General features: G+C 46.4%; 1 protein-coding gene across 3 annotated transcripts in view; it reads left to right on the top strand.

The window, feature by feature from the left end:
• The window catches only part of SAMD12 (sterile alpha motif domain containing 12), a 228,109-nt gene that overhangs the window by 11,813 nt on the left and 204,253 nt on the right, over positions 1-12,043 (top strand). For all 3 annotated transcript variants that reach the window (XM_082235995.1, XM_082235993.1, XM_082235994.1), the window contains exon 2: positions 4,158-4,336. In XM_082235995.1, coding sequence (XP_082092121.1) covers positions 4,158-4,336 — 179 coding nt within the window. The remainder of the gene's footprint in view (positions 1-4,157; positions 4,337-12,043) is intronic.

The raw sequence follows: 12,043 nt of genomic DNA, 5'->3' as shown, positions 1-12,043 counted from the left end.
AGGAAGGAAGCATCAGTGGGCATGTTCCAAAATTCCCCCTACAATCAAGGGAGGCTGCCGCTGCGTTCTGCTGCCTGTCTGTGCTAAAACATTGCTTCTGTTTTGCAATGTAGGGACTCCTTGAGGGGATATCCTTTTACTCTATTTTTGGTGGGTGTGCACATAGCGGGTGGGAAAACCTCAGGCCCACGGGGGCAATTGCACTCCCCAGGCCTCTCTGCTTAGTCCTTGGGACTCTACCGGCCCAGTACGTTTCTGAGCACAATTCAAAGTGTTGGTGCTGACCTTTAAAGCCCTGAACGGCCTCGGCCCAGTATACCTGAAGGAGCATCTCCATCCCCCATCATTCAGCCCGGATGCTGAGGTCCAGCCCCGAGGGCCTTCTGGCGGTTCCCTCGCTGCGAGAAGTGAGGTTACAGGGAACCAGGCAGAGGGCCTTCTCGGTAGTGGCGCCCGCCTTGTGGAACGTCCTCCCGTCAGATTTCAAGGAAATAAACAACCACAGTGGTACCTCGGGTTACATATGCTTCAGGTTACAGACTCCGCTAACCCAGAAATAGTACCTCGGGTTAAGAACTTGGCTTCAGGATGAGAACAGAAATCGTGTGGCGCCAGCAGGAGGCCCCATTAGCTAAAGTGGTACCTCAGGTTAAGAACAGTTTCAGGTTAAGAACAGACATCCAGAACGAATTAAGTTCTTAACCCAAGGTATCACTGTATTTTACTTTTAACTGTTTAGAGAAGCTTTTAATGTTTAATAGGTTATTGTATTTTAGTGTTCTGTTGGAAGCCGCCCAGAGTGGCTGGGGAAACCCAGCCAGATGGGCGGGGTATAAATAATAAATTATTTTTATTATTATTAATAATAATACATCCTCTCTCTTCCAAGGTCAGATCCTTCACCGACTCTTCTCCACCTCAGCGGTGGAGCAAGCTGATCTGGCTCCTAGGGTGGCATGTGTGCCCTGCGCCCAGGGGTGGGGCGAGCTGGGGCAGGATGCCCCGTGGGGCCTCTGAGGTGTCTGTCTGCCTCCTCCCCCTCAGCTGCCCTACAGCTGGGGGGGAGGCAGCGGGTGGACCGTTTGGGGCAACCTGGAACCTGCCGGCGCCCAAGCCACCGCGTCACTCCCAGGAGAGACGTGTGGCTCGGGCGCCTTGCAGGCCCCACGGTGAGTGCTGCCTGCCATTTTGTCACCCCCCTCAGTGGTGACACCTGGGGTGGCCCACCTCCACCCCCCTTCCTCCACCCCTGCTCCACCCCCTCCTCAAGTTCTTTTGCCAGGCTGGAATGTGGGTGAGGTCTTTTTAAAAATATTTTTCAAAGATTTCACTCAAGGATTTTCAACCTTTAGTCATTTATAGGAAAAATAAAAAAATTCCTTCCAGTAGCACCTTAAAGACCAACTAAGTTAGTTCTTGGTATGAGCTTTCGTGTGCATGCACACTTCTTCAGATACACTGAAACAGAAGTTTCCAGGTCCTTCTATATAGTGAGAAGGTGGGGAGGGGTATTACTCAGAAGGGTGGTGGGAATGGGAGATTGGCAGATAGCTGAGATGAGCCTGTTGACGACTCTTAACGACTGCAATAGGTCTTACAGGAAAAGGCAAGGGGTGAGAAGGTGAAAAATGGCTTAGTCATGTATAATGAGATAAGAATCCAATGTCTTTGTTTCATTTATAGGAGTCTTTAGAATACATCTCACATTGGATAATGTGGACTGATTTGAATTCCAATCAATTTTAACTCGGTGCAGAAGCTGTTCTCCGCCCCGCCCCCCACCATGTAATTGTTTAAGAAACCGGGAACTGTCATTTGAAAAAGGCTTAGTGTACGGAACTGGATAAATAAATTTGGTTAATAGAATAATCCTACGAAAGTGCAGACTGAGAGTGCAGCTCATTTGACTCTGTGCAGGCTTTAAAAGAGCTCTTTCCTGGTTAATCCATTCTGCTATAGAGTGCCATTGCTATGTAAGCTTTTCTTCCCCCTTGTTACCCTGAATAAAGAAGTTAGATGTATCATAACTTTTCAATTTGTAGACTATGAATAACATTACTCAGATTGTACGGAAGAAATCCTCCTGCTGGATCCGTCGTCGTCTAATGACACCACATCTAATTGGCTTATGTCAAGAAATACATGCGTTTGCAATACATGCTGTAAATCCTGTAAATGTCTAAAGGATGAAGAAGCAGGGTTAAGGCAGAGCAACAGCAAATGCTTTAGGGGTCTCACATGACATATTCAACAAGTGTACAATCGGTGCAATACAACTAGTTGAACAGGACACCTGTACAGCCATTCGTGTGTAACATTAGACTGCATGGTCCACAGTGGTACCTCAGGTTACAGACGCTTCAGGTTACAGACTCCGCTAACCCAGAAATAGTACCTCGGGTTAAGAACTTTGCTTCAGGTTGAGAACAGAAATCGCACAACGGCAGCACAGCAGCAGTGGGAGGCCCCATTAGCTAAAGTGGTGTTTCAGGTTAAGAACAGTTTCAGGTTAAGAATGAACCTCCAGAATGAATTAAGTTCTTAACCCGAGGTACCACTGTACTCAGTAGGAGTCCAGTCTTTCACACAAATGCAAGTACTTGTGTAGAGTCAGCTTGTGTTCAGTGTAAAGTGTGGACCGTCTTGTTCTCCCTCGCAACAAGTTGCATAGTCTTGTCAGCATACAACTCCTGTGCTCAGAGATCTGCACTGGTTGCCGATCTGCTCTTGGGCCAAGTTCAAGATACAGTGGCACCTTGGTTCTCAAACTTAATCCGTCCCGGAAGCCTGTTCCAAAACCAAGGTGTGTTTTCCCATAGAAAGTAATGCAAAATGGATTAATCCATTCCAGACTTTTAAAAACAACCCCTAAAACAGCAATTTAACATGACTTTTACTATCTAACAAGACCATTGATCCATAAAATGAAAGAATAAACTATGTACTGCTGTCACACAGTCAATCAATCAATCAATCAATAGCTAAACTGGGTTCCATACAGTCACATAAACAAAACAAAGAAGCCGCAAAAACAAAAATCCAAAATAAATAGCAAAAACAGACAGACCTCAACGTAACGCTCAAAACGGAAGTGTGGCACTCAAAGCGGAGCATGTTCGGCTTCCAAAAAAAGTTCACAAGCCAGAACACTTACTTCCGGGTTTGCAGTGTTTGGGTTCCAAGTTGTTTGAGTACCAAGGTGTTTGAGAACCAAGGTACCAATGTATTGCTATTAGTATAAGGTAAAGGTAAAGCTACCCTTTACCATTAGGTCCAGTCGTGACCGACTCTGGGGTTGCGGCGCTCATCTCGCTTTATTGGCCGAGGGAGCCGGCGTACAGTTTCCGAGTCATGTGGCCAGCATGACTAAGCCGCTTCTGGCGTACCACAGTAGCGCACGGAAATGCCATTTACCTTCCCGCCAGAGTGGTACCTATTTATCTACTTGCACTTTGACGTGCTTTTGAACTGCTAGGTTGGCAGGAGCAGGGACTGAGCAACGGGAGCTCACCCCATCTCAGGGATTTGAACCGCTGACCTTCCGATCGGCAAGTCCTAGGCTCTGTAGTTTAACCTACAGCGCCACCCGTATCCCGCTATTAGTATACAAAGCCCTTAACAACTTGAGATCAGTTTACCCCTTATGTGCCCACTTGTCTGCTTCGATCGGTGGAATTGGCCACATATGATACCTACTCCACATTTGTAAGAACTCAGTTGTTTTGTGTGTCAGCTCCTAAACTTTGGGACTCCTGCCTATTGATATCAAGCAGTCGCTTTCACTGTATTTTTTGGGTGCCTGCTATAAAGCATTTCTTGTTTAAGACAAGCCTACCCACATGCTTAGGAAGCTGTGATGAGTCTTGATCTGTTGTAGTCTGTTGTTTTAACTTTCTGTATGTTTCAAATTATTGCTGCAAACTTTTATTTTGATGATTGTATTATTTTATCTTTTTGTGAACCTCTTTGAGGGTTCTTCTACAGTTGAGTAGTGTATACGTTTAATGAAATAAATCAATAGCCTACATCTCATAGATTTAAAAGATGCATGCCCTGGCTTTCGTTTCCTCATGTGATGCTAGAGTGCAACAGAATGTTGAAAACCTTTCATGTTGTCCTTTCCTACGCTGCAGACTCATTGCAATTCCTTCTTCCAGCTATCCATTGCAGTCTAAATCCAAATGGTATCGATCTCGCCGTCCACACGGAAGGAATTAACCTGCAACTTGAAGGCGAGAGAGTGGACTCATCCTCCCATAAGAAGGAGAGCTCTTCTAAGTTGCTTGAGTCAAAAGGAACACCCAAGAGACAGCATGGGGAGCCAGAATCATCTAAGGTAGGCATGGCAAAATCACACATTTATATTCTGGAGGAGGGTCTGTACTAAGTGGTAAGTGGATGTACCTCCATGCAGAATGTTTCAAGCTCAATCTCCTTCTTTCTTTCTTTGGCGATCACTCGTGGCCGAGTAAGTTTGTCTTCCATAAACACGGTTTTAACAATGAGTCCGTAAGTGGCTGTGGAGGCCAATTCTGGACCCACACGTCCTTCCACAGTCAGGACATAGGTTTCCAGGCAGGAGTTGATCACAGTGTAGATTTGCCAAGCGTGCCTTCCTCCTAGCACGTTTCTCCCTTTCGTCCTGAGTTTGAGCGTCTTCAAAGCCCATGACACCTTTGGTAAAGGCTGTTCTCCAATTGGAGCGCTCACAGGCCAGTGTTTCCTGTTGTAGGTGTTTATACTACATTTTTTAAAATTTGCCTTTAAACCTCTTCTTCTGACCACCAGCATTATGCTTTCCATTTTTAAGTTCGGAATAGAGTAGTTGTTTTGGAAGACGATCATCAGGCATCCGCACAACATGACCAGTCCAACAAAGTTGATGTTGAAGAATCATTGCTTTGACACTGGTGATCTTTGCTTCTTCCAGTACACTGGCATTAATTCACCTGTCTTTCCAAGCAATGTGTAAAGTTTTTTGGAGACAACGTTGATGGAATCTTTTACTAACAAAAAGGATCTTGCATAGCCAAGCTGTCCAGGAAAAGGTGCTTAGAGATGCACCACTTCTCAGTGGCAGAACATTGGCTTTGTGTGCAGATGGTCCCGAGTTCAAACCTCATCATCTCCAGCTAAAAAGATCAGCTGGCAGGTGGTGCAAAAAACATCTAAGACTTCGGAGAATTGGATCATGCCATTCAATGGCCGGCTAGATGGACAATCTCACCTGGTGCAAATAGCAGCTTACTATGTTCCTGAAGGTGCTGAAAGCTGTATTGTATTTCTTTTCCTTTCTTTGGTTTAAGTTTGCTTTTGGAGGTGCAGAGAGTTAATGTCCATAGAAAGCAAAGCAACTGCATCGGAACCTTTCCCTCTTTCTATCGGAATGATCCAGAGTGAGATCAGTCCTGCTGGGACACAGCCAGTCTCAAAACATATTTGATGCTGGCCGGCTAACAAATGAGCAATCAATAGGCTAATTCAAATGGGTTTTTCACAATTAGGGTGCATCTTCCAGACCAGTAGGTTTTCACATGATCCGCTACAGAGAATAGATTGCATTTCCCCTTTCTCCTTCAGATTTTCCATCACTGAAACCTGGTTTCTTTAACTGGGGGTCTCTCTTTATTTAATGTCTTATGATAAAAACAGTACAGTATACCCCTGATAGAGAGTACCTTTATATGTACAGTTGTTCCTGATGTTTGATGACATGCTTATGGTCATTTCAGTACTAAAAATTCTGCGTGGAAGTTAGATTCTTCCTCTTAATCCCAAAGAGTTTCCCCACCCCCCATCATTCTAGAGTGAATTGTGGCATTATTGAGTTGACCATGAGAGATAGAATTACATTTCCCCTTTAAAAAGCAAGTGCATTACTATTATAATATCTGAACCAGGGACAGACTTCCAGTACTCAACAAAAAAGTAGGAAAAAACTTTTTTTAAAATAGTAGTTGAGATCTGATGTTCTCTTTGTTGACAAGCTGCTTAAATGTGCATCCTGCCCATTTAAGAGAAGAAAGAAAACTGTCTGTAACATTGTTTGTTATGTGTTTTGAGGCCTTTTTAATGTCTCCCCTGTCATATAATTAGTTACCAAAAAAGAAGACATCGAATAACATTAAGGAAATGACTGATGGAGCTAACACAAAGGCAGGGAATTGTATGTCCATTATGGTGGGGCCAAATTAATCACTGAGCTAGCTGACTGAATACCCTGGTTCATTTCTCAGGTAGAATAGCAAGTCCAAGGCAATGAAACACCCACATATTTGCATGAGGATTTGATAAGCTTCCCGTAATTTTTAAGGGTTTTAATCGGGCTGCTGTTCTGCTGCTGCTGCTGCTGCTCTGTTTTGTGATTTTTATGGTTTTCCTGGACTGACCACAGCTTCAGTGATAAATTGCTGGTTGCTGTTGTCAGTAGATTATGTGTTTTTCAGGGAGTTTGCTTTTTAATTATGCTGTTTTATATCTTGTTTACATGTTGTTGTGAGGTACGTTGCAAGAAAGGTTTTTCTAAAAGGCAAGAGTATACAGCCATTGAACAAATGAATAAAAGCTTGTAGCCCAGATTGGGATTCCTCATGCATATGGACCAGATTTAGCCCACTTTTTTTTCTCTCTCTCTCTGTTTGCAGTGTCCTGGTGGCACCAGCTAATTTGGCTTTTTGACCTGGCAGTACAGTGGTACCCCGCAAGACGAACGCCTCGCGAGACGAAAAACTCGCAAAACGAAAGGTTTTTTCGTTTTCGAGTTGCCTCGCAAGACGAATTTACCTATGGGCTTGCTTCGCAAAACGAAGCTTGCCCCGGGGACAGCGGGTCTTCTCTTTTGAAGCAAGGGGCTGCGGGGAGATAGCGATCTCCCTGCATCCCCTTGCTGCAAAAGACGTCCGGGGGAAGCGGGGAAGAAGCGCTTCGCTTCCCGCTTCCCCCGGACCTGTTTTGAAGCAAGGGGATGCGGGGAGATAGCTTCTCCCGGTGCTCCGAAGCCGGGCGGGGGGCAGGGGACACCTCCCGCCGCCGCGGGGACACCTTTTGAAGGCAGGCGGGGGGGGGGAGCAAAGACTTTCGCCCCCCGCCCGCCTTCAGAAGAGGTCCAGGACCTCTTCTGAAGGCTGGCGGGGGGCAAAAGTCTTTGTCCCCCCTGCCTGCCTTCCCAGGGGCTTTTAAATCGCCCCGGACAGCGGAGAAGTCCTCCGCTGTCCGGGGTGATTTTAAAATGCCGCCCGCCAGCATTTTAAGATCGCCCGGACAGCGGAAAAGTCCTCCGCTGTCCCGGGGTTTTTTAAAATGCTGGGGGTGGGAAGAAAAGCCCTTGTCCCCCCCCCAGCCTTCAGAAGAGGTCCGGGGACAGACTGTCCCCGGACCTGGTCTGAAGGCGGTTTCCCTAGGAACGCATTAATTGATTTTCAATGCATTCCTATGGGAAACCGTGCATCGCAAGACGAAAAAACCGCAAGACGAAGAGACTTGCGGAACGAATTAATTTCGTCTTGCGAGGCACCACTGTATTGCTTAGGGCAGGATCTGGTTCAATGTATTTTCTTGATTAAAAAAACTGAAAGCAGGACAATGAATCATCTGTACCAATTTTTGTCTCTCCAAATTTTGCAACCTGTGTATATCCTGTTTCTACTATTCATGGGGAAGGGCAGGTAGCTAAATTTGGCCCCTAAACCTTCCCTGCTGACTACTGGAGATCTTCCTCTTCCTCTCTGATTCTGAAATCCCCGTCCCCAACATCGCCTGTCTGCTTTCATGCCGAAATTCACAGCCTTAAGGGCTTAGGATGCTGAACTGATGACTTTGCCTTGGTCCGGGAAGAGAACATCCCACACGCCAAAACAGATGTACCATTAGTGTGTATGCAGATGTGTGTCTGAATCAGTATTCTTACTGTAAAGTTGTAAGCCTCTTAGAAGCCATTCTGACATATTTGTGGTATATGAATGAATGAATGAATGAATGAAATGTTTTTCTGGGATTTACTTAACTTGCTGGGTACATCTTTTGATGGAGAAAAAGATGTATGGTCTTCCCAGGAGGACATTGACTGATCCACGTGTCTAGTGGTGTGCGCTGTTCAAGTTGGATCTGAGCTAGATCTTCCTGTCTTCTCAGTGAAGAGCGTGAGCATTTGTCGTCCTGCTTCTTTTGAGTGTCCTGTAACATAATTATAAGCTTCCATCATAAGTCCCCTCAGCCACATCTTCTAATGTGTTTGTGGCATATATATATATATGGTGGTTGGAACCCATCTGTTTCAGGAAACAATGGAAGAGAGTGACTTTGGGTGTGAGACTTTGGGTTGGAAGGTTGCAGCAACTACTGTGGCTATGGAGACCGATGCAGAAGAGACTTGTTTTGTTGCAGCTGGAGCAGATGAAGGTGTCCAGTTGTGCTGCTGCAGATGTACCATAGCATTTATTCTCTCTGCACTCCTCCCGGCAGTCATTTCTCCTCTGTTCACTGCTATGGATACATCTTTCTCTCTCATACACAGACACAAGCAGTATTAAGACTGCATTCCTAAATCCAATGAGAATTCTGCACAAGGACAGTGAATACAGTGATACCTCAGGTTACAGATGCTTCAGGTTACAGATGCTTCAGGTTACAGACTCTACTAACCCAGAAATAGTACCTCGGGTTAAGAACTTTGCTTCAGGATGAGAACAGAAATCGTGCTCTGGTGGCGTGGCGGCAGCAGGAGGCCCCATTAGCTAAAGTGGTACCTCGGGTTAAGAACAGTTTCAGGTTAAGAACGGACCTCCAGAACGAATTAAGTTCTTAACCCGAGGTACCACTGTATGAGAATATGCCGTCCTATCAGTAGCAGAGTTAAGCCATAAGATCAGGATGGTATTGGACAATTTTGTCCAGCTATTATGTCCTACAATCCTTCCTTCTCCTTTTCGTTCCTCATCTTTCTTTTCACAATATTTTTCCCCATTGAGCGTATAGTGAAAGAACAATAGGGGCATGGGATAAGCGCTGTGGGATGTTGGCTCTCCATGCTGTGTGTATGTGTTTGTGTTGCGTTTTCTAATCAAAACCAGCTTTTTTTAAAAAACACCACGACAACAAAAATCTAGCCTCATGAGAGCTGGAAACTTGTTCTTGTTAAAATGAGGTCTGAGCCGCTCAAGGTGCTGGAGATTGCCTTAGTGGATCGATCTGCAAACAGGCCACCTTCACGCCGCTCCGGTTAAAGTCTTTCAGCAGCTCCTCTTACTCAAAGTATTCAGTAGGGAATCCAAATAATAGGTACTGACTCTCTGTGTACAGCTGCCACTTCAAAGGCCTCCAAAGGTTCCAGCAACTTTTGAGCTTGATGTGGTGTGGAATTCTGATGCTGCCACAAACATCAGTCAGTTTCAAGGCAGCGCGCCTCCCTTGTGACCCATTTTCTGGTGGCTTTGTTTTATTTATTTCTCTCTTCTTTTTTGAAGCAACAGCAATTAGCTCTTTGTATTTAGCGTCCCCATTTGGAACACTCCACTTTTCCCTTTTGACGCTCAGCGTGTAATCGGCAGCTCCTAATAGCAGTTTGTCGCCGTGCTTTCAATTTGTCTAAATTGCAGCGTTGTGACTGTTTGATAGGAGCGGGCTTCAGACGGAGGGCGATTTGGATCAGGGGTGGCAATGGTGCTACTCGCAGAAAAAGTCGCGGTGACGGTTTTAGCTGCTGCCCTCTGGCTTCTAGCTTGGACTGTTCTGCCCAGATAATTAGCATTATTTGTATGATTGCGTTGGGTGGCAAGGCACAGATGGCGGGCTGCTACTGTATTATCTCCTGTTGTGACGCATCAGTCATGTTTTTAGGGCAGCTTAATGCCACCGTCGTCTCTGCCATTGAGTAGGGAGAAGGGAGCACACAATGAGTCTGGTTTTTGAACCAGGAAGGGCAGGATATAAATAAAAAAATATTATTATTATTATTAATATATGTGCACACCCAAGGAGCAGGGATCTTGAAAGCTGGCGCGGCAGTGAGTACTCATAATCAGGCAGATTATGAGAGCCAGCGTGGTCTAGCGGTTAGAGCAAGCTTCTTCACACTCGGCCCTCCAGATGTTTTGGGCCTACAACTCCCATGATCCCTAGCTAGCTAGCAGGACCATTGGTCAGGGTTGATGGGAATTGTAGTCTCAAAACATCTGGCGGGCCAAGTTTGAGGAAGCCTGGGTTAGAGTGCCAGCCTAGGATCTGTGGGACCAGGGTTCAAATCCCCATGCAGCCATGAAGCTCACTGGACCAGTTGCTGCTTCTCAGCCTAACCTACCTCCCTTTAACAGTGCTGTTGAGGGGATAAGGATGCCCAGCACCTCGAGCTCCTTGGAGTTGGGATATAAATGCAGTAAATAAATAAATTTGTGGGGTATTGCACAAGGCAGGAGCGGATGGGGAGGGAGGAACCAACTCTTTATTGTCAAAAGTACCCTTAAAAGTACTGGTGCCTGCCACGGGGGAAGAAATGGAGGCAGTGAGAGATTTTACCTTCTTGGGCTCCATGATCACTGCAGATGGGGACAGCAGCCATGAAATGACAAACCTAGACAGAATCTTAAAAAGCAGAGACATCACCTTGCCAACAAAGGTCCGTATAGTTAAAGCTATGGTTTTCCCAGTTGTGTTGTCTGGAAGTGAGAGCTGGTCCATAAAGAAGGCTGATCGCCGAAGAATTGATGCTTTTGAATTATGGTGCCGGAGGAGACTCTTGAGGGTCCCATGGACTACAAGAAGATCAAACCTATCCATTCTGAAGGAAATCAGCCCTGAGTGCTCACTGGAAGGACAGATCCTGAAGCTGAGGCTCTAGTCCTTTGGCCACCTCATGAGAAGAGAAGACTCCCTGGAAAAGACCCTGATGTTGGGAAAGATGGAGGGCACAAGGAGAAGGGGACGACAGAGGACGAGATGGTTGGACAGTGTTCTTGAAGCTACCAGCATGAGTTTGACCAAACTGCGGGAGGCAGTGGAAGACAGGAGTGCCTGGCGTGCTCTGGTCCATGGGGTCACGCAGAGTCGGACATGACTAAATGACTAAACAACAACAACAAACCTTAAAAGTTAGGGAAAGGCATTAGTTCTACTTCTCTCATCTACTCTTAGGTGAGGCAGAGAGGCCCGGCCCCTGATCTCAGCTTATGTATCTTCCCCACTCGAGCTGCACACAAGCATTTGAGGAGTGTGTCTGTGTGTTACCTTCTGCTCCTCCCACTTCACTCCTCTTCTGGTCCTGGGAGACAGTGGAGCAGGAGAGGTTGGGGCAGTAGGAGGAGTTGTGGAAGCCCTTGACGCTCCACCAGCCTGACCTGTCTCTCCCTCCTCCCGCACCCATTTTTCACGCTCACATCCTGGGCACAAAAGTGGCAGGCACCAGTTCGGGAACCGCCAAGGGAAGAAGGCTCAGAGCCCAGGGAGTGGTGGTAGGACAATGATGAGTGTGCAGAGGGGGAAAAGAGGGAATAGATTAGAAGGAGGATGTTTCAGAAGCTGAAGAGGTAACAGGGTTTAGTGAGCAGGAAGAGGCTGTGGCAGAGAGCAGTCCAGAATCAGAGGCAGAAGAGGAGGCTGGATAGGAGGAGGGCCGAGAGGCAGAGAGGAGGCAGGCTGCTGAAGAAGCCTCCTTCTGTGAACAGCTCCCTACCGCCTAGTCTCACAGAATCAGAAAAGGTATGAAGAGGGCAGAGCAAAGGCAGTCATGGGGACGTTGTCTCAGATTGCTTGAGAAGGACTGGGGGAGGAGGAGACTTAAGGAACTGTGGGGTAGTCCACATAACTGCCTCAGAGGGGCAAGATCTACTGGGATGAATTGCTGTGCACACTAGGCCTGGACTCCTGAGTCGACTGTGTTTCCTTGAATAAAGAGTTAACTTCACTGAAGTTGTGTGAATTATTGCCGACCTGCTCAGGACTCCCGCTCTTGACACCTATTGAATTCAATAGGACTTAATTTATGCTTAGACATGTATGGGACTGTCCTGTAAAAGTGCATTTAGACCAAATGTGGGCCAAGCATAGCAAAACT

The sequence above is a fragment of the Podarcis vaucheri genome, assembly GCF_965113315.1.
Source record: "Podarcis vaucheri genome assembly, chromosome: 8".
NCBI lineage: Eukaryota > Metazoa > Chordata > Lepidosauria > Squamata > Lacertidae > Podarcis > Podarcis vaucheri.
The sequence above is the reverse complement of the archived record's forward strand: the minus strand, read 5'-3'. Positions and strand labels throughout refer to the sequence as shown.